The 19856-nt window shown below is 52.9% G+C and overlaps 1 protein-coding gene across 8 annotated transcripts in view; it reads left to right on the top strand.

The window, feature by feature from the left end:
* The window catches only part of Gdpd5 (glycerophosphodiester phosphodiesterase domain containing 5), a 92758-nt gene that overhangs the window by 49251 nt on the left and 23651 nt on the right, over positions 1-19856 (top strand). For 6 of the 8 annotated variants that reach the window (XM_021243245.2, XM_087211951.1, XM_004863221.3 and 3 more), the window contains 2 exons: positions 4842-5018; positions 18054-18157. In XM_021243245.2, the coding sequence (XP_021098904.1) occupies positions 4902-5018; positions 18054-18157 (221 nt within the window). In that variant the 5' untranslated portion in view covers positions 4842-4901. Of the gene's footprint in view, positions 1-4841; positions 5019-18053; positions 18158-18268; positions 18686-19856 lie in introns of those variants that run through there. The other 2 variants (XM_021243246.2, XM_087211950.1) reach the window with 2 other exon arrangements.

The following is a 19856-nucleotide window of genomic DNA, read 5'->3' as shown; positions in this document are numbered from 1 at the left end:
TGAGGGGTGGCTTGGAGAAATCTATTGATGTTAAGTAATGCCATTAGTGGGGCAGGAAGGGGAGGGGTGGAAATTGCCTAGGGTGAGTGTAAAGAGTCCTGTATGAGAGCTTGCTCATCTCAGTGTCAGCTGCCCAGTGTGTGAGCCACACAGCTGTTAGCAGAACTCCAGGGTCATCCTCTGAAGCACCTCCAGCAGCCCTTGGTACCACCTAGTCTTGCTGCCCTGTGCTGGCCCCTGTGGACCTGGTGATAATCAGGCTGTCCCTTGAGGGAGACTGGAATGTCAACAGGGTACACATAGTGTTCCTGTGTAAGGCTGGTCACTTGCAGAGCTATGGGAGAGACACAGGGGAGGCCACCTGGGGGAGGGTTTCGGGAGGAGTTAACCAGATAAAGTTCTGAAGAGGCCAAATGGGAGGAATGGTAGGGGCCGATCCTGGTCATGCGGCTGGTAAAAAGTTTACTCCAAGCCAGGTGTGGTAGCACATGTCTGTATTCCCAGCACTTAGGGAAAGTGAGGTAGGAGTTTCACAAATTTGAGCCCAGCTTGCCAGTTTCATCAGTTTAGCAACTTAGGGAGACCTTGTCTTAAAATAAAAAAGGGCTGAAGATACAGCTCAGTGGGAAGGTCCTGGGTTCCAGTACAGGGGGGAAAACAAAAAAGAGAAAGAATGATGGGAAGGGAGGGGAGAGGAGGGAAGAGATGTTCACTTCAGCTGGAGGGAAGAGTGTGCGGTAGAGGGGGGGCCAACTGCCAGAGGCAAGGAGAGAGGGATTTGGGGGTGGCTGAGGGCAAAGCCATAAGAGGACCTGGAGAGTTATTAGAAGCAGGTGGGGTTGGTGAGGAGGTCAGTGTGTTGGAGTGTCTGCCAAGCTGGGCTGACACTCCCTGGAGACAGGCAGGAGGCACTGGCTGTCTCCGTGAGAGGCAGAGACCGGTTGGCCTTGGCAGCCCCTGGTAACCGAAGCCGCTGTGGGAGTAGATGGGGTCCTCCCCACTGGGAGAACACAGAAGAAAAGGTTTGCCTCCCAGGGGAGCCCCAAGAGTTAGAACCAGGATGAGCATTCACCTGGAGGAAAGGAGGGTTCAGAGCCAGAATCAGCCAGTCTTGGCTGAGGCGTGACCCGAAGTTCTACCTCCCTCTTTCCAGACTGAAGTGGAATTTCCATTCCTGGTGGGCGTGATGAGAGGACTGAGGAGGAGCAGCAGAGGACACATGGGGATCAGTGCCAGGGTCAGGGAGCCCTGGGAGAGGAAGGTGAAGGTTGGGGGGCCTGGCTGTGGGTTTCTACCCCCAGAACCTACACCTGTTCGGCCTGGATCCTTGTGGTGATGTACTGCATGTCGCCCCATACACGCTGAGGCAAAGCTGTTACTTCCTTTGAAAGACTCTGAGACTGAGGCCCACAGAAGAGCCTGAAGTGGACCCTGCCACAGAGCAAATCAGTGGCCAGGGCAGGATGAATCCAAGTTTCTCCCTTCTGCCTGGGGATATGGGGGCAGATGTGATGCCTGATGGGCCAGTAAAAACTCTAATCTTGGAGGTGCAGAGTGAGATCTGGCTGTTTGGCTATGACCTCTGGCCTTCACCCTCTCTGGAAGGCTGAGAACATAGGAATACATACATGACCATTCAAAGCTCCCTATATCTTGTGGCATTTAGAAAGCTGAGTGTTACACACACACACACACACCAACCCCATCCCTTCCTACCCTACCCTGTGGGAGCTAAGCTGAGTGCAACAGCATCCCCACTCCACACTGTCTCAGGCCCTGGGCTTGGTCTACCATATTCCACATGCTTTCCTGGGGAGCTACTGGGGAAGACCGTACCAGACAGTTCCCAGCAATTAACAGGCTCCTAGTCATTCTGTATTCCTAGCAAGCCCCTAATGCACCTTCCCCCAGCCCTGGAGGCTGTAATCTGTGGCTGAGGTTGGCATTTGGTGGGGGTATTGAGGGAGGGAGTGAGAGATAGGCAGATGCCCTGGGTGGCTCCCAGAGGTGGGAGTAGTGAGCAGGACTATATCCCATTAGGCCCATATGGTGTGGCTTGGGCACTTAGAGCATGGCATCTCAAGAACTCAGCTCAGAGGTCTCAGATTAGCAGTGCCTTCAGGAAGCAGGCCTTCCCCTCCTGACACCACAGAGGTGTCCACAGGCTACCTTTCCTCTGTCCATCACAACGCTGGCTCAGGAGCATTGGAGCTCACTGGTTGCAGGAGTCGGCTAGCGTCTCCTCCAGAGGGCCAGACAGTGAGTATTTTGGGCCTTGTGTGCCATATGGTCTCTGTGGCAACTACTCAACTCTGCAGTTATAGTTAAAGCAGCCACAGACAAGACATAAGTGACTGAATGCGGCTGTGTCCAATAAAGTGTTATTTATGGACACTGAAATTTGACTTTCATATAATTTCCCTGTGTCACAGATATTCTTGTTTTGATTTTGTCTCCCAGCTATTTAAAAATGTAAAAACCATTTTTAGCTTTCAAGCTGTACAGAAATACAGGCTATAGGTCAGATTTGGTGAACCTATGGGTTATAGTTTCCCAACCCCTGGGTTAGAGTAAGACCTCTGGGTGTGTGAATTCTGGCTCTGCTGTGTAACCTTTGGTAAGTGGCTAAATCTTTCTGTGTTTCAGCTTGTGTGTGTGTGTGTGTGTGTGCATGTGTGTGTGTGTGCACGTGCATGTGTGCACGTGAGGTACTAAGGATCAAATCCAGAAGCACTGTATCACTGAGCTACAACCATAACCTTTTTTATTTTTGATCTTGAGACAGAGTCTCACTAAGTTGCCTAAGTAGGACTTGAACTTCAGTCATCTTGCTTCAGCCTCCCTCAGTGCTGGGATTGCAGGATTGTTCTGCTGTGCCCAACTTGGGCTTCACATTTTTCATCTGTCAAATGAAGATGATAATGAAAATACTTTGGGAATGTAAAATAGTGTTGCCACTTTGGAAAATAGTTTGACACTTCTTCAGAATGTTAAATATAAGAGTTGCCATATGACCCACCAAATCTACCACAAAGAATGTACCCAGGAGAACTGAAAACATATGTCTACACAAAAACACATCTGCAATAGTGTTATTCCTAACAACCAAAAAGTGGTAACAACCCAAAATGTCTATCAGCTGATGAATGGAGAAACAAAATGTAGAATATCCTTACAACTGAGTACTATTTGGCCATAAAAGGAATGACGTACTGACACTTGCTACAACCTGAATGATCTTTGAAAACATAATGCTAAATGAAAGAAGCAGTACACAAAAGGCCACATATTACATGATTCCATTTATATGAAATTTCTAGCCTAGGCCCATCTGTGGAGACAGACAGTGAATTAGTGGTTGCCAGAGCCTGAAGGGTAGGCTGAGCTAAATAGAGGCATTACTGCAAAAGGGTATGAGACTTTTGTTGGACTGATGGAGATATTTTGGGATTAAGTAGTGGTAATGATAATGGTATATGACTCTGTGGATATACTAAAAATTGAATATATCAAAAGTGAACTGTATACTTAAAGGGGTGAACTTTGTAGCATGTGAGTTATATCTCAATAAAAATAATATCAATAATATTTCCTTCCTGAAGTTGCTGGAGTGTTAATGCAGGGAACGCACTTGGAACAGTGCTGGTCACCCTCTTATTGCCCTGGGAAGCCACCAGGTCTGTCCTGTTCCCATTGTCTCTGGGGCCTAGGCCAGGACCTAGATTTGGGTTCTGGATTCCCACAGACCAGGGCTTGAGCTCCTCACCTGCAACATGGAATCATCATCATAATAACAACAGGTGCTGGGGAGCAGAAGGTGCCTGACACTCAGAGTATGAATGTCTTAAGCTGATTCTATCTGGTCACAGGAGCCAAGCCACCTGTCTGGTCTCCAGGGTGCCAGGCAGGGCTGGGATAGCAGCAGTTTGATCTTACACACCTCCCACTGCTCCCCCAGCCTCCCATGGCCCCACTAGGTGGGGGTCCCCAGGCCTGGAGACTGAACCCCTCAGGCCCTGGAGCAGACATCCAGTTCCACCATTTGTGGCTGTGTGACAGCAGGCCAGGCATTGCCCTTTCTTTCTCTGAGCCTCACTTTGTTCTTCAACTGTCAGATGGGTTTGGGATGCCTTACCTGCCGTATCAGGTGATTGAGACAATGGGGTGGGACAATGAACATAAAGCATTTGCCCAGTGCCTGCTGTATTTTAAGTGCTTAGTGCATGTCAGCTTTTATGATAATGTTTAAAAATATTTATTTTGAAAGTCTACTGTTTCCAGGCACTTCTCCAGTTATAGGGATACAGCAGAGACTCAAATAGACAAAAATCCTTGCCTTCATAAAGCATAATGGGGTAGGCAGATAAGAAACAAAATAAGCAAAGTAAATTATGCTTAAGAACATGATTGAGAAAAGAAAACAGAACATGGGAGGAAGCTTAGAGAATGTGGGGAGGGGTTCCAATGTTAAGAGAAAGTCTCACTGAAAGAAGGACATTTGAGCAAAGAACTGAAAAGAGGAAGGGAAAGAGGGAGCCATGCCTTTTCTAAGGGAATAGTATCCGAGGCAGAGAAAACAACAGTATGCTAGGCTAGTGTGAGGAATATGGAAGAGGTCCACGCAACTGCAAGGGAAAGAGTAGGGAGGGTGAGGTCATGTTCAGGGGTAGGAAGCAGGCCTTGGGGACCTGCCAGGGTGGCCCTGGCTCCAGGTGAGACAGGACCACTCCAGGGCTTTGAACAGATGATGACACGTGAACTGAGGCTACAGTAACATGTATAGTATTGAGTCTGACTCCTTGCCCTTTCGCTGCCTTATAGCTCTGTGCTTCCTCCCACAGGACCAGCTGGGGGCCTCCATGGGTGCTTGAGAGGCAGGCGCCAGGGCTGCGGGGACGAGCATGGTGAGACACCAGCCCCTGCAGTACTATGAGCCACAGCTGTGCCTCTCCTGCCTCACAGGCATCTACGGCTGCCGCTGGAAGCGCTACCAGCGCTCTCATGATGATACCACACCGGTGAGCTACCCAGGGGTGGAGTCTGAGGGACCCTGTGGGCCCCAGCAAACCCACAGGCCAGGGAGATGGGAAGTGAGCTGACTCTACTGGGTGGCTCTAGACAGGCCAGTGAAACCCCTTCTGGGTTTCAGTTTCTCCCTCTTAAAAATGGACCCATGCTATTTCCAGAATCTCCTTGGCCAGATGGGCAGGGGAGGAGCCCACCCCATCATAGATGTAGCTGGTTGTTGACTCTCCTCTGACAGTATGGTGGCTCGGGGGCTCCAGAGGAAGGGGTCACCCTAAGGTGAGCAGAAGCTCCCAGCTTCCAGACCTGGCATATCTGGACGGGCAGGCAGGTGGTGGCAGGAAGGTGAGACAGGAGGCCCGGCCATACTGGAGCCTGGGAGCTGACAGAGCCATGCCTGGCAACAGGGCCCAGTCACCTGAGCCACCAGCCTACCAGAGCTGGCAGCAGGTGTGAGTGGGGTAAAGAAGGCCTCCTTCAGTGCTGGGCTCCCCAGCCAGGCCCAAGTTGCCCTTCTGTCCCCTCCCTGGGGCACCATCAGCTGGTGGATCTAGTTTCTTCTCTGAAGGAACCCAATTCCTGTGTGGTGTTTATCTAAAAGCTTTGGTGCCTGGAGAACAGCTTTCCTCCTCCCTCCTGCTTGTCTGAACAAAGAAGCCAACCTCCCAATTCAGCTCTCTGCCAAACAGGCTGGAGTGGCCAAGGGAGGGCACCGCTGAGCTCAGAGGCTAAGTAGGCTGGGCTGACTAGGCCAAGACATCAGGGTAGCTTGTCTGCCTGACCACTCTCTTCTGCCTGTGCTGGTGAGGGGTGGAGCACTAGCTGAGGCTCCTGACCCCTGAATGGTGAGAAGCACCGGGGTAGGCAGCAGGCTGGACTCCTTGGCATGTCCTCATTTTCAGCACAGAGGCAGCAACATGGCCAAACTTGGCCAAGGCAGACGTCCTATCTCCCCACCCCAGGCCCCACCCCAGGATGGCTCCCAGTCACGGCCTGACAGCACACCCTGTGAAGTGACCAGCCCAGTGCCAGCCATGACTAGCCATTAGGATGACTCATTCCAGCTGCCTGAGCCTCAGCTTCTCCATCTCTGAAGTGGGAGAGAGCTGGGTTAATGATTTCAGAACTCTGGGCCTGCTCTGCTTTGCCCCAGCTCCCTTCCAGCCAGGGGCTGGGGGCAGGCAGCAGGCCTGCTTGGCCTGGCCCTCCTCTGTCTGGACAGGCAGGAACCTGGCTATGCTGGCATCTGTGTGTCGTGGGAGCCAATGCTGAGCTGATGCACACTGCTGTTCACTCTAGTAGGCCCACAAGCCATGAGGAGACAGAAGCCGGGAAGGTCACAGAGTCATGAGGGACAGGGCACAGATTGGACCCAGGTTGTGGGTCCAACTGCTTTTGGGATGGGGAAAGGGTGACAGCTGAGTCAGAGAGGGAGAAAGGTGACTGAGCACCCAGGCAGAAAGTCCCTTAGCCATCATTCAGACCCTTGAGGGAGGGAAGTGTATGTCGTGAGTGGCATGTGGGGCTCACCAGCCTGTCATAGACCATGGAGGTAGACAGGTCTTAGCAGTGGCCAGCACAGGGGTCCGGGTGGAGGAAGTGTGTAGGCCTTGACTGGGAGCAGACTGGGGCTGCCAGGGTCTGGGGTGCCCAGTACAGGGCCAAGGCTGCAGGAGCAGGGGGGCCAGGAGCCAGGCAAGCTGGGAAGGAGAGCATGGCGGCCCCTCTGCAGAGGGGCTGAGCTCACCTCAGGCGACCCAGCTCGCAGCTGAGGATGAGCACCCTTGGCACCCCCGCCCTCCTCCCCTACTTGCCTGCACATCCTTTCTCCTCTTCTCTCCTTCCCCCTGTCACAGCTGGGCCAAGACAGGAGGGAGTGCAGTTGGGCTCTGTGACCAGGCACAGTGAAGGGAATAGCGCCACCGCCACCACTGTGGCTCAAGGACAGGGCTGGGACAGAGTGGGAGCTCCATGACTGTTGCTGAGCAGATGAGACCACTGTGAGCTGGGTAGTGCTGGTAGGTGGAGGCCCCAAGCCTCTCCTTTGCCACCTTCCCCCCTGTAGCCCCGCCCTCTCTGGGCCTCATCTATAGAACAGGGCCACAGAGCGTGTGGAGTCCCAGAAGTGGTTCATTCTTGTCCTCAGGCTGGGAAGTGTAGGGAGAGTAGTGGTGAAAGTTAACTGAGTGCCTACTGAGTGCAGGGATTGCTCTGAGCTGGGTTTAATTATGTGCCCACTTTGTGAAAGGAGAAATCCAGCCTCTGGAGGATGGAGGCCAGAAGAGCTGGATGTGTTGTGAAAATGTATGTGAGCGAGTGACAGCGGGCTGAAGGGGAAGAAAGGCACTGGGAGGGAGCTTGGGAAATTGCATGGTGGAGAAGAAGGAGCACTGAGGCACGGTAGGTAGGGATGCGCTGGGATGTAGGCTGGATCCCTCAGCAGGGCCCTGAGCTGGATGCAGCCTGGGGGCCAAAGTGGACCGGAGGGAGGAGCTCAGAAAGGCACCTTTGCCCTCAAGCCCCTCTCCTTTCTGCTGCAGACACTCCCACCTCCTCCAGGCCTTTGCTCACAGCACTGCCCCACCCCAGGAGGCACACCAGACCAATCTGGAACCCAGAAACTGGGGAGCATGAGGTGAGGTGAGGTGATCTCTTCTCCTGCCCCTGTGCTTCGGGAGTCAGAAGTCGGGAGCAGGAGGGTGGCTCACTCGACAGCAAAGAAGGGGAAGCGATGCTTTTTATAACTGCAGATAATTAATTGGTTGTTGTCTGTGACTCATTACTCTAATGCTGCCAATTAGGGACTTGGTAGGACAGAAGGCTGTTCTCAGGTCAAACCCACAGGGCCCCCTGAAGATTGTGTCTTTGGGAGGCAGCACAGTGTCAAACTAGCTTCTCCATGGAGGGAGGGAGGTAGGTCAGATACCTGGAGGAACTTCCCAGAGGCACTAAAGCAGCAGACCTAGGCGGTCAGCTCTCCTGCGCTTCTTTCTCTTCTTTGGTATCTTTGCCTTTTGAAGGCTCTTAAAAGCTTAGTCGAGCCTCTTCATTTTACAGATGGGGCTCTAAGAAGTGTGATTTATTCAAGCCAAGAGGGGCTGAAGGCACAGCCTGCACTACCTGTGTGCTCTCTTCTGTCCCATGCCAAATGGTCTTGTCTGGGATGCCCTGATTACTTATTCAATCAAGAGATCTTTCCTGGCACCTGCTCTGGAGTCACAGGTGTCTCAGACCAGGTCCTCCCTTCCTTGAAGGGCTTCCTGGCAGGTGGGGGTGCAGACAGGAACTGATACACCCAGACCATTGAGGGTGAACGCCCAGGGAAAGTTTATGGTTAAGAGAGTGAGCCCTGTTTCAAGGAGTGGGAAGTATGCAGGGAGGGGCAGCTGTGTGTGGTGGGGAGTGGCCTATGTTTGGGAACTGGAAGTAATTCAACCCCAGTGGCAGCGTGTGAGGAGGGGGAGGGGTGTGGCCTGTGGGCCTGAGCCTTGGGTCTGTGCTGAGCAGGCTGGGCTTCAGCCTGGCGGTGTGGCCTATTAGACTTTCACCTCCAGGGAGCAGTGATAACTTGGTAGAGAGTCCTCTGAGGGCCCTTGCCTGGCAGTGGGGAGGGCCAGGGAGCCAGATGAGAGAGGCTGAGGCAGATTAGAGGGGTGGAGATGTAGGCAAGGGGAGGGATCCAGAGACACCTAGAAGGTATAATCAGCAGACTGGCTGGGGACGGAGATGAGAGGAAGTCTCCCAGGTCAACCCGGGTTTGCAGCCTGGGGAGCTGAAGGCCAGAGATGGAACCCATGCTGTGCCCAGCAGTGAGTGGCCATCTAGGAAGGGTACACAGCAGAGTGGGTGGGACAGACAGAGCAAACTGCCACGCCTCCCTCCTATGATGGGAACACACGGGAGTCCCTGCCACAGGGTCCCCCCGTCCTCTGCTCCTCCGTGCCACACACACTGAGCTTCTCACTCTCAAGGATAAAGCACCCTTCCCAGCAGTGCCTGTGCACGAACTGGCCCCCTGCCTAGACTGCACTTCTCTCTCCTCTCTGCCTCTCACCTCATAGACCCTGCCCCTACCTCTGCCTTCCTACCAAAATACGGGCCAATCTCCTTCCTTCCCCTTCCTTGGCCACCTTGCCCTTCCTCTTCCCTGGCTCTCAGAGCACCCTGGGCCTGTGCTGGCCATGAGGACTAGGATTTTCTGTGTCTCCACTAGACTCAGAAGTGTTTTGAGGCCCCCAGCCAGGTTTGCTGAGTAAGCCTGGGAAAGGTGCTAACGTGGCTGAGTGGTAAGGAAGCTGGTTAGGGAAGGTGTCTGCCATCGAGCCCACACAGTGGGGACTTGGGGCCCCACAAGCTCTCGGGTGTGGGTGGTCTGGAGAAGGTGGGCATATATATCCTTGTATAGATGGATGTGAGCTGATTCTTGGTCCTGCCTCCTGGGCCTGGCTACAGTTAGCAGGGGAGGTGCTGACTCAGCTGATGCAACCTACCAGCTCCCCTTGGAGCTGGGATTGGGCTGGAAAGCAGGCAGGGAGGTGTGACTTTCCCGGCCAGCCCCTTACTTCTTATCCTACCAACTTGTGAGTGGGGTGTAGGGCAGAGAAGAGTAGATGTTCTTATGAATCAGGGCAGGCTTGGTGATAAAGCCACCATGGAGGCAGGCTCCAGAGAGATGCATCTGGGTGCTGCCGACCAAGAAGCTACAGCCTGAACTAGGCTCAGCCTGCCAGGGCTGATGTGGAGCTCAGGCGGGCCCAGACCCTCTGGTCTCATCTTGCTTCCTTGGTAAGGGGAGATACAAATCTGTGCCCCGAGGGCCTAGGAGATAACTGATGAGGATGTGCCCTGGACTTACACAAGAAGAGATCACTGTCCCAACCTTGGGCAGAAACTTGCCCTCCCTAACCAGCCTTCTCCTGTGCTTTGGGGAAAGAGAACCAACAGAGGAGAGGGTGGAGCCTCTGGGCTTTACTTCCCCTTCTGACATAGTCAGGTCCAGCCTGGCAGGGTGGCTGTGAGAGGAAAGATGGAGGTGATCCTCTACTTTCCATGAGATGGCTGCAGACACCTGTGGCAGTGCATGCAGCTGAGGATTGGTGGCTGTCGCTGGCCTTTGGAACCCGACGTCCCACTTAACTCTTCTCAGAATGGCACTGACAGCATCTGACCTTGGCACACCCAGGAGGATGGCTTTTTGGTGACTTTGAACATCAGTGAGGGAGTGGGAGTGTGCATGAGCATCAGCAGGGGACCTGGGCAGGCCCACTGAAGAGTTCTGGATGATTCTTCTTAGAGCCCCTCAGCTCTTCTCTGCTCGTCTCCCCAAGGAATGGGTGGGAAGAGACAGGCAGCTCCAGACTGCACCTGATTTCACCCTCCTGCCTAATGAGCTGCTCTGAGTTCACCCCAACAGGAGCAAGGGCAAACAGAGGCCTAATTGCCAGGCATTCTGTAGCCTGGAGAAAGAAATCCAGCCTCTTAGGCTGCCAGGAGCTGGCTGGGGTGGGGATTCTAATAATCCCTTTCCTGGCTTGGCCCTAATGCTACAACATTAGCTGCCTGGGCCACCCCCTCCCCCAAATCTCCTGAATCAAGGCCAGGATAATCCTTCCAGGACCTGCCCAACACTCCCAGCCTACATTCCTAGGCCTTTCCTATAACCATTTGGAACTTGATGTGCAAGGGTCAGGCTGTCAGTTGGGGCTGGAGTGTCTGATTCAGCCTGGAGGTGCCAGACTACATGTGTCAGCACCCCCAAACTTCTCCCTGCCAGTCTTTGCCCAGCCGTGCTGTGCCAAAGGCACAGCTGGGCTCTGTGGCCCCAAAGCAGGGCTGGGACCAAAAAGGAGTCACTAGGGCCTGGCACCAGGCAGAGCCCGCACACAGGGCAGGGGCTGCCTCGGCACAGACTGGGAATCCTGGAAAGGAAGCTGCAGACATCTGAGCACTGACTGTGTGGTAAACTGATGGGGACGGTACTGCAAGTATCATTGTTGCAGGGACAACTGAAGCATCCATGTGGCAAAAGTAAAATTAGGCTCTGCCTCATACCTCATACCAAAATAAATTCCAGATGGATGAAGATGCTTTTTTTTTTTCTATTTTTAAACTTTTTCTGTACTTAGAAAGCACATATTTATTGAGAGAATTCAAACAGCTTGGGATGATGTAAAAAAAAAATTCTAGCTTTCATGCTTTAGAGACTAGGCTTTCAAGCCCCTCTTTGTGCATCTGATATGCATATGCAGCTCTGGGGGAAGGGGGAGCCGTCACAGAGTTAAGGGTAGAGGAAGAGGTCAAGAACTCACCCACCCACGCCATGTGAGTTTTGATCTTAGGCTATCTTCCTTAAACCCAATACCCAAATCAAAACCGATGAAGGAAGTCAAGTGTGATGGTGCACACTTGTAATCCCCCCCCCGGGAAGCTGAGGCAGGAAGACTGAAAGTTTGAGCCCAGCCTGGGCAACCTGGCAACTTAGTAAGACCCCTGTCTCAAAATTGAAAAATAAAAAAAGACTTAGGGATGTAGCTCAGTGTAAAGGCCCTGGGTTCAATTCCCAGCACTGCAAAAAACAAGCAAACAAACAAACACAAAAATGATGGGCCCGGTAGCACAGGAGTATAATCCCAGTACTTCAGGAGGCTGAGACAGAAGGATTGCAGTTACAAGGCCAGCCTGGACAACTTAGTGACTTACCAAGACCCTGTCTCAAGGAGAGAGAGAGGGAGGGAGGGAGGGAGGGAGGCAGAGAGAGAGAGGAAGGAAGGAAGGAAAGAAGGAAAGAAAGAAAGGTAGGTTAAGGAAAGGATAGATCTAACTACATGATAATTTAAATTTTTACACAAAAAGCAAGGAAAAATTAATCCCAATGATAAAATTAGAAAATATGTACTGTATGTACAAAGGTCAATGTGCTTATATAGAGAAACCTTTTATAAGAGCATAAGAAAAGTAGCTTCACAGTAAACCATGCCTTGTCTGTGCCTTTATATGCCCAGCTCTCCACCTCTGCCTAGATGGAGGCTTCCCAGCCTTGTCCTTCCAGCTGTGCTGCAGATGTCTCCATACTTCCCTCCTCCCACAACAGGCCTCCGCACTCCTAAGCACGCCTTGCTTGCACCATCCCCACTCATCCTCAGGATTGGCGTCACCTCTTTGGCACTCAGTAACCACTAGGGGTTCTCAGGGTGGCTTGATTTGTCTCCAGGTGACCAAGGCCCATAGGGTTGGCCTGGAGAAGGGCTTAGCACACCTGTGTGGAGGGACTGGAATGACGATGAGGATGTGGACAAGGGACACTGGCATTTAGTTTTGTGTGGGATATGAGATAGGAATCTACTTGTGTTTCTCATCAGTGGATGGCCACATGTCCCAACACTATCTGCTAAATTCTCTATCATTTCTGCACTCATTTGTTGATTTACTAATCCTTTGTCCATGTTTCTAGGCCATTCTACTTTGGATCTCAGTTTCTTCCATTTCTTTAAAGGATGAGGCAAGATGATGCAACCATCTGAAATCTTGTCTGACTAAAATTCTAGTGGCCCCTGGTATTGCCTGGGATGAACAATATGACCTTGAGCAAAGCCCTGACCCTCTGAGCCTGTTTCCTCTGTGACCAGACAAGGATAATTACATGTCCTACTCCTTGTTCCTTTGAGCCAGTTGGAGAGGGGGAGGCACCCAGACTGGCTGTGAATTCTGGCTGTATCCATTATGTTTGCTCTTTATGACCTTGGGCCAGTCACTTCTACTCTCTGAGCCTCAGATTATACTGCCTGCTTTGCTGATCCCTGAGGAAGATGTGATGGAGAATTCCCCACCCCATGCTATAAAGAACTCACACAAGACCCCAACCTCACAGCCAGGGGTGCAGCCTCTGAGAAGCATGAAGCAGCTGCATGCCAAGGCCTTCCTCTTCCCTCAGTGCCGGCTCCTAGGGCCATAGCCAGCAGAACCAGACCTGAGCTCTGTGTCGGGCTGCCCATGGCACCCAGCCTGGGCCAGGCTTGCTGTCCTCAGCAGCCAGAGAAAAATCTGATGTAGAACAAGAGGAGGGAGAAGACTTGATCACTGTCTTCACATAATTAAAGGGCTGTCAGACCCAAATGATAATTATAGGAACGATGGTGGATCTGGAGCCTCACAGCTTACATCTGTAATCGAGTTGAGCCTGCCAGCCCAACTGTGAGGTGGTGGTGATGTCATCCCTGTGAACAGAAGAGGAAGCTGAGGTCTAGATGCTGAGTGCTTGGCCCACAGCCATGCAGTCAGTGGGTAGAAGGGCCCAGATTAAAGCCCAGCTCTACTCCCTAGCCATTTGACTCCAGTGTGGCTTGCTTATTTGGCTAGATTTGTTGTGTGGTGTCAGAGAATCAGCTACAGTGCAGCAATGGAGGAGTTGGACTTCAGCTCCACTCGAGAGGGGAGGAGGGTAGGGCAGTGCTTCCCCTGCCCGGCCAATACCAGACACCCTGTGTATGAGCTTAGTGCTCTGCATAGCATGCCAGCACTGCTGTCTCCATCCCAAGAGCAGGATGCCAGGGCTTGAAGAAGAGGAATGTCTTGCCCAAGGTCACTCAGCAGTGGCCAGCCTGGGATTCAAACCCACTGTTGCTAGGCTTCCAGACCCACCTGCCCAGGCTGGGGATCTTAGGAGGAAGAGCTTTGGGGCAGAGTACCAGGCCACCTCTTGAGGGAGCCCCATCCCTGGAGCTACTCAAGTCTCTGGCCTGGGCGGCAGGCAGTGGAACAGGAGTTGAGTGAGACAGCTCTGGCTCCAAGTGTCTGTGACTCTGAGAGTCTGTGATGTTGGCCAGGGTGGGGCTGGCATCTCCTGCCAGGTGGTGATCTGACTTGAATTTATACTCCACCATCTGTTTCGGGACCTCAGGGACATGGTTCATACCCTGTGGGGTCCCCAGCAGTGGTAGGTAGCTGTGTGCATCCTGGCTTGGGGCAACAATCTGGAGTGGGAAGGAGGAAGTAGTGAATGGCAGCCACACTAGCAGGGCTTTGGCAGCCTGGCAATGGTGCCCACTCTTCCTGTATAGGGTTGGGGTTTGTGGCTGCAGTCCTGTTCTGTAACTGTGAGCCCCACTGCTAATAAGAGGGCTCTGAGGTGGGAAAGCCCAGATAGAGACAGGGAGGGGTGAGGAGAGGGTGTGACCATCCTCAGGAGGCAGGAGAGAGGAACATCTACCCTCAGTGAAATTGGCTCTGTTAGATTGGTGGGTCTCATCATTTGCAGGGTTAGGGCAGGAGCTAATGGGGAGGAGGTGAGGCAGAGCTCAGGAAGCCGAGTGCTGCAGCCTCTGGGGTTCTCCATCATAGCCTCTGTGACTCCACCCTCCATCCCCTGGGAAGCAAAACCTTATCCAGCCATAGCCAGGGGCTCTCCTGGCCCAGCTGCTTTCCCCCTGAGGGGCCTCCAGCATAGTCCTCCTGCTGCCAGCTCCCACTGGATGCCCAGGAATTATTCAACCTCACCAGGGCCCATACCCTCAGCCCCAGCCTGGCTCAGTCTTTATCCTGCTCTCTGGCAGCTGCCAGGGCTATGCAAGGAGGGCGATTTGGGTGCCATGAAAGTTCCTTCCCTTGGTTCCCAGGGACCCCTGATCTGAGCATGAGGACAGTCAGGCTTGAACAATGGCTTTGTCCACTTGTAGCCCCAAAGCATCTCTGTGTCACAGTCTTATACCCATCTCTTCCTCTGGTCCTCACACCACATTCCAGCACCACATTGTGTCCCAGCATGATGCTGACCCAGAGGACCCAGAAATATCTCAGCCCATCCCTGCCCTGAAGGAGTCCACAGCCCAGTGAATTATCCCTTTATTGTTCACTTACCGTATGCCATGAAGCCCAGCAGCACACTTAACAGCATCCCTCTGGGGCAGGAGTTACTCTTCTCACTTTACAGGTGGGAAATCTAAGACTCAGAAGCTAAATGACTTGTGAAGTGCCACAGTCTGGTCTTTGGAGGTCACTCTCTTTCCATCTCCACAATTGAGTGGGAGCTGAAGGTCAGGTTGGTGGGTACCATGGGTCAGTGCAGGATACTCAGGGAAGGGTCTTTGGAGGTAGGGGGATAGAAAGGCTTCCTAGAGGAGAAGTGGTTTGGCCTGGGATGGGTCCTGGGAAGAAGGAAGGTTGAATCCAAGCTGGGCCTGCGATAGCCCCATAGGGTCCCAAAGGCCAAGGACCAGTTCAAGGGAGCTAGTTCAGTGTTGCCTCTGGTCAGGATTCCTGGTCTCCCCACTCCTCTCCCACTTGGTGACCTCTCTGACTTCCACTCTCCCATGCTGACCCTTCGTGCAAATGAGCAAAAGCGCTCCTTCTGCCACTTGACTGCCATCTGCAAGAATTGGCATATAGATCTCCGCAAACATGGTGGCCATGATGTGACGCTTCTTAGTGCAATGTGGTGTGGTGCTCACCTCGCTTAGCCATACATGGTGATCCTTCTTTAAATTCGGGGTGCTGGGCACACGTACCCTAAATAAGCCATTGCTAGTGTTGTGCTGACCATGAGAGTTGGGGAGGCCAGTGAGTTTCAATCCCTCTGGTATGGCAGTCAGGTCACCAGAGAAGACTGGAGCAGACTGGTCAGGGGAGTGACCCCTACTGCACATTTCTCAGGAGAAGGGCCCAGGCTGGCTTCAAACTTCCAGCAATCCTCCTGCCTCAGCCTCCCAAGTGCTGGGATTACAGGCATGCACCACCACGCCCAGCACAACTTCTCATTGCCCTGTCCTGCCCTGCTGTAAGGATCTGGCCAAGTAAGGACAGTGGCCCATGGAGCACAGGACCCCTGGCTGCTATGGGCCCTCCCCACATCTGGGACACCTGCAGTCTTCCCAGCCACCTGTCAGCAGTGCCCTGTGTGCTGCATCGTACCTGCCACAGGACATCTTCCCATAACCCGCAGCAAATTCTCTATTCCTCTTGACCTCCAGGCTACTTGCCTGGGAGCCCCTCATCCTGGCGTGAGTCTACCCCTCACCAGGGCTCTCAAAGAGCCTTGTCTTCTAGGCAGATGACAGAGGCCCCATCCCCGCAGAGACAGCCATCCCTGTGGACAGGCGGGCACTGGTGAAGTCTGTGGGTTAGCATACTCATGCCAGAGTAGGAGAAAGGCCACCTCCTCACCCACCAGTACATTATCAACTCTTGATTTCCTGTGCCTCCTGGGAATATGAAGCTGCCCAGGTCTTTCAGTGTGCTATAAGTAGCAGGGAGCCCTATAGAGTTAGTCCTGGAACTGTGGGCTCTGTGCCAAGCCTGAGGGTTGCAGGGGGAGATGGGATTCATCCAGGGATGGCCTCAGGGAAGAGGGGCCTCTGCATAGAGGATGAATTGCCTGAGAGATCAGCAGGTGGTGCAAAGGCCCAGGCTTGACAGAGGTGTTTGGGAGCTGCCTGTACGGTTCATGAGTGGGGCTGTAAGTGCAGAGGTTGGGCTGGGCCAGGTCGGAGTGGGCTCCGGGGCTGTATGACCAGAGGGGAGTCACTGCTGGAACTGGCTCACTCATTGGGAGACCCAGATAATAAAGTTGGTCTGGGACCTTCCTGGAAGACTGCAGGAAACAAGACTATTAGGAGCAAATAAGAATTGGACTAGCCCGGTGTGGTGGCACATGCCTGTAATCCCAGCACTTGGGAAGCTGAAGCAGGAGAATCACCATGAGTTTGAAGCTAGTGTAGACTATACAGTGGGTTCAAGGCCAGCCTGAACTACAAAGTGCAACCCTGTCTCAAAAAACCAAAACAAAACAAAAAATTGGACACAACAGGAGAAAATATTTGAAGCACTAGATCTGGGATGCCAGGCCAGCCAGAATGGGGGTGGATGGTAGAGGTAAGGTGCTGGCATAGACATGGCATTGTGGGCCAGCTCCATGGCCTGGCTGCAGGAGGCAGATGAGCCGCTACCCTTCTCTGCTCCCCAATAGTCCCCACCATTCTCTGGCTGGTGGCTCCCAGGTTTCAGTCCCTCCAGACAGGCACAGGCCTGTCCTGCTCCTTGCCACGGTTTCTCTATTCCTGACCAACACTGGGTTTATGGGCCCAGAGCTAGAGCTTGGGCCAGTCTGTGTCCAGGTGGAGCAGACTCAAGAGGCTGCTTTCTGAGAAACCATCCCACTCTCTAGCCTGCTAGAAAGCCTGGGCTTCAGAGGACTGTTGCCTTTGCATCTCTGTTTAGGTACAAGGTGGGGCTGAGCAGCCTGGTTCTGTGCAGGACAGTGAGTAGTGGCAGCTGGGCAAGAGGGCTGCTGGTGAACCACATTACCACAAGGCTTGAGGGCACCCTCCTGCATGTTGGAGAGAAGCAGAGGATGCTTATAGATGTGCTGCTTCCCAGGCATCCTCCTGAGCACTTGACTTGTATTATCTCATTTAGTTCTTGGGGCAACCTCAAGGTGTAAGTGGTATTGGATTCATTTCACAGAGGAGAAAACAGGCCCTGAGAGGTGAATAACACGCCTGAGGTTATGTAGCTCTTAAGTGGGGGACAGGGATTTGCAGCTCCCAGCAGTCTAGTGCAGACACCATGTTTAACCCCTCCTCTGAGGTGTCTGGGGAGTGTGGGATAGAAGGGGTCTGGGAAGTAAGAGAACTTTTCCTCCTCTTCTTGCTCCTTCCTGCTCAGTCATACATGCTAATGGAGTAGAAGCAGGCTCAGTCCCCATGGTGGAGACCATTGTCAGAATGGGGGAACTCTGCCAGAACGGGGGGCCAACACACACTGAAAAGGTCTCAGGCTGCAGCTAAAAGGGCACATCTCTGGGGTGGACCCAATCCTGTTTCTGGCTCCCCACTATTTTGTGATTTGGGCTCTTGTTGTTGGACAAGTTACTTCCCACTCTGCACCTTAGTTCCTTATTAATACACAAAGGGCAATAATTCTGCCTGGCAGGTTTGGCTACAAAGACGGAGGAGGGGGGAGATTCCTGGTTGGGCTTGGAGATGGCCTGAGAGACACCCCTGACCACACTTGACCCCTCTGGTCCTCTGTTCTTCCAGTGGGAGCGTCTCTGGTTCCTGCTGCTCACCTTCACCTTCGGCCTCACGCTCACCTGGCTCTACTTCTGGTGGGAAGTCCACAATGACTACGATGAATTCAACTGGTGAGTGGGCTAGGGCTCCCCAGCATCCAGTGAAGGGGACCTGGGGACTCGCATTTGAGCCTCCTCCCACGTTAGCCAGTGAGGCTCTGCTACCATCTCTGCAGCCTGAGCAAGGCCAGCCTGAGCTTCTGTCCTGCCCACTTGCAGGGCGTAGGAGACTTCTCAGAGGAGACAGCTTGGGAATGGGCCTTGGAAGGCCTTGAAGGATGGCTGGGCTGGGCCTGTGGAACTTCATGTTGGTCCCCTGAAGTCCCTGAATGTTTGCAAAGGTGACTCATTCTGCAGAATGGCCTGAAGAGTCAGGAGCAGAACTGAAGAGATCCAGGAGCACCTCCCTAGTGCCACGCCATGGAAAGGAGTGAGAGATGGGGCTGAACTCAGCCCGGGACTGGGACCTCCAGTTACCTGCTTTGTAGACAAGAACTCCAACGTCCAAAGCTGGGCATGGTGGCACATACCTATCATCCCAGCACTTGGGAAGCTGAGATAGGAGGAACCCATGAGTTCGAGCCCAGCCTGAGCTAAATTGTGAGTTAAAGGCCAGTCTGGACTACATAATGAGACCCTATCTCAAAACACACAAACAAACAAACAAACAAACAAACAAAAAACCTCCAGGGCCCAGAGAGACCAAGGTTTCCGCAAAGGATTGGCCCCTGCTGCTAGGCCTCCTGGGCAGGGCTGGCAGATGCCACAGTCTGGCACAATTTAGCCTCTTCTAGGGCAGGGCTTTTGGAGGCAGGTACCTGGGACAGGAGAGCACCATCTCTTCCTCTTCGCTCTCCATTGCCTGCCTTTCATTAAACAGTGAAAGGCCCTGAGACAAGGGGAAAGGCCCTAGGTGCTAGTAGGAACCTTTTCTTTGACAGCTTTGGAGACTGAGGCCCAGATCACACAGCCAGGTGGGGGCAGTTAGAGCTTGGAAGCCAGAACTGCTCCTCCCTATCCTGTGCTGATCAGAAGTTAAGGTCAGTGTGACTGTGAACAAGTCATCGGTATGCTCTGAGCCTCTCTCTTCCTCTGTAAAATGGGGTAACTCCAGCCTCACCAAGTCATTCTGAGGGGAAATTGGGATGAGGGATGGAGGAGGCCTCAGGGCTGCACCCACACGGGATGGCTGCTTCCTGGGACCAGGTCTCCAGCTGGAAGGTGGCTATGATATAAGGGTATGGGGTTCCTAGGGCATGGATTCTGATAGGCCATGGTTCTGTTATTCTTCGAGAATCCTAAGACTCTGTTTATGGAGCATGGCATCAGGTGTCCAATTTCTACAGCACCAGGCTGTGCCACCATCATTAACAAGCACAGTAAACAATATACTGCTGTCCCACTCCTGCCCCACAATAGCCCAGCAAAATGAGCTGAAGCCCAGCCAAGTCCCAGAGGTGGCCTCTGGTTTTTATTAAATACCATAAATCAATTATTCATTTCTGCAGGTGTTCAAAGCTCAGGTACTATTGTGAGTAATGGGAACATTCTCACTGTTTCTTGATGATAGACCCTGGGTAGTTCTACTGAACTGGAAGATAATGTGGTATAGATGGAGAAATTGAGGGCCACAAAGGAACAGGACTCATCCATGGCCATATGATCAGTCAGGGCTAAAAGCACATACTGAGGGCACTCTGAAGCAAACAAAGCTCAGGGGTCACACAGTGAGATGCAGACAGATCTGGGGCAGAGATGTGAGCCTGACTGA

The sequence above is a fragment of the Heterocephalus glaber genome, unplaced genomic scaffold (genome assembly GCF_053883595.1).
Source record: "Heterocephalus glaber isolate CG9 unplaced genomic scaffold, H.glaber_assembly_v1.0 deba00001428, whole genome shotgun sequence".
In the NCBI taxonomy this organism is placed as follows: domain Eukaryota; kingdom Metazoa; phylum Chordata; class Mammalia; order Rodentia; family Bathyergidae; genus Heterocephalus; species Heterocephalus glaber.
Note: the sequence above shows the minus strand (reverse complement) of the source record. Positions and strands in the feature narration are given on the sequence as shown.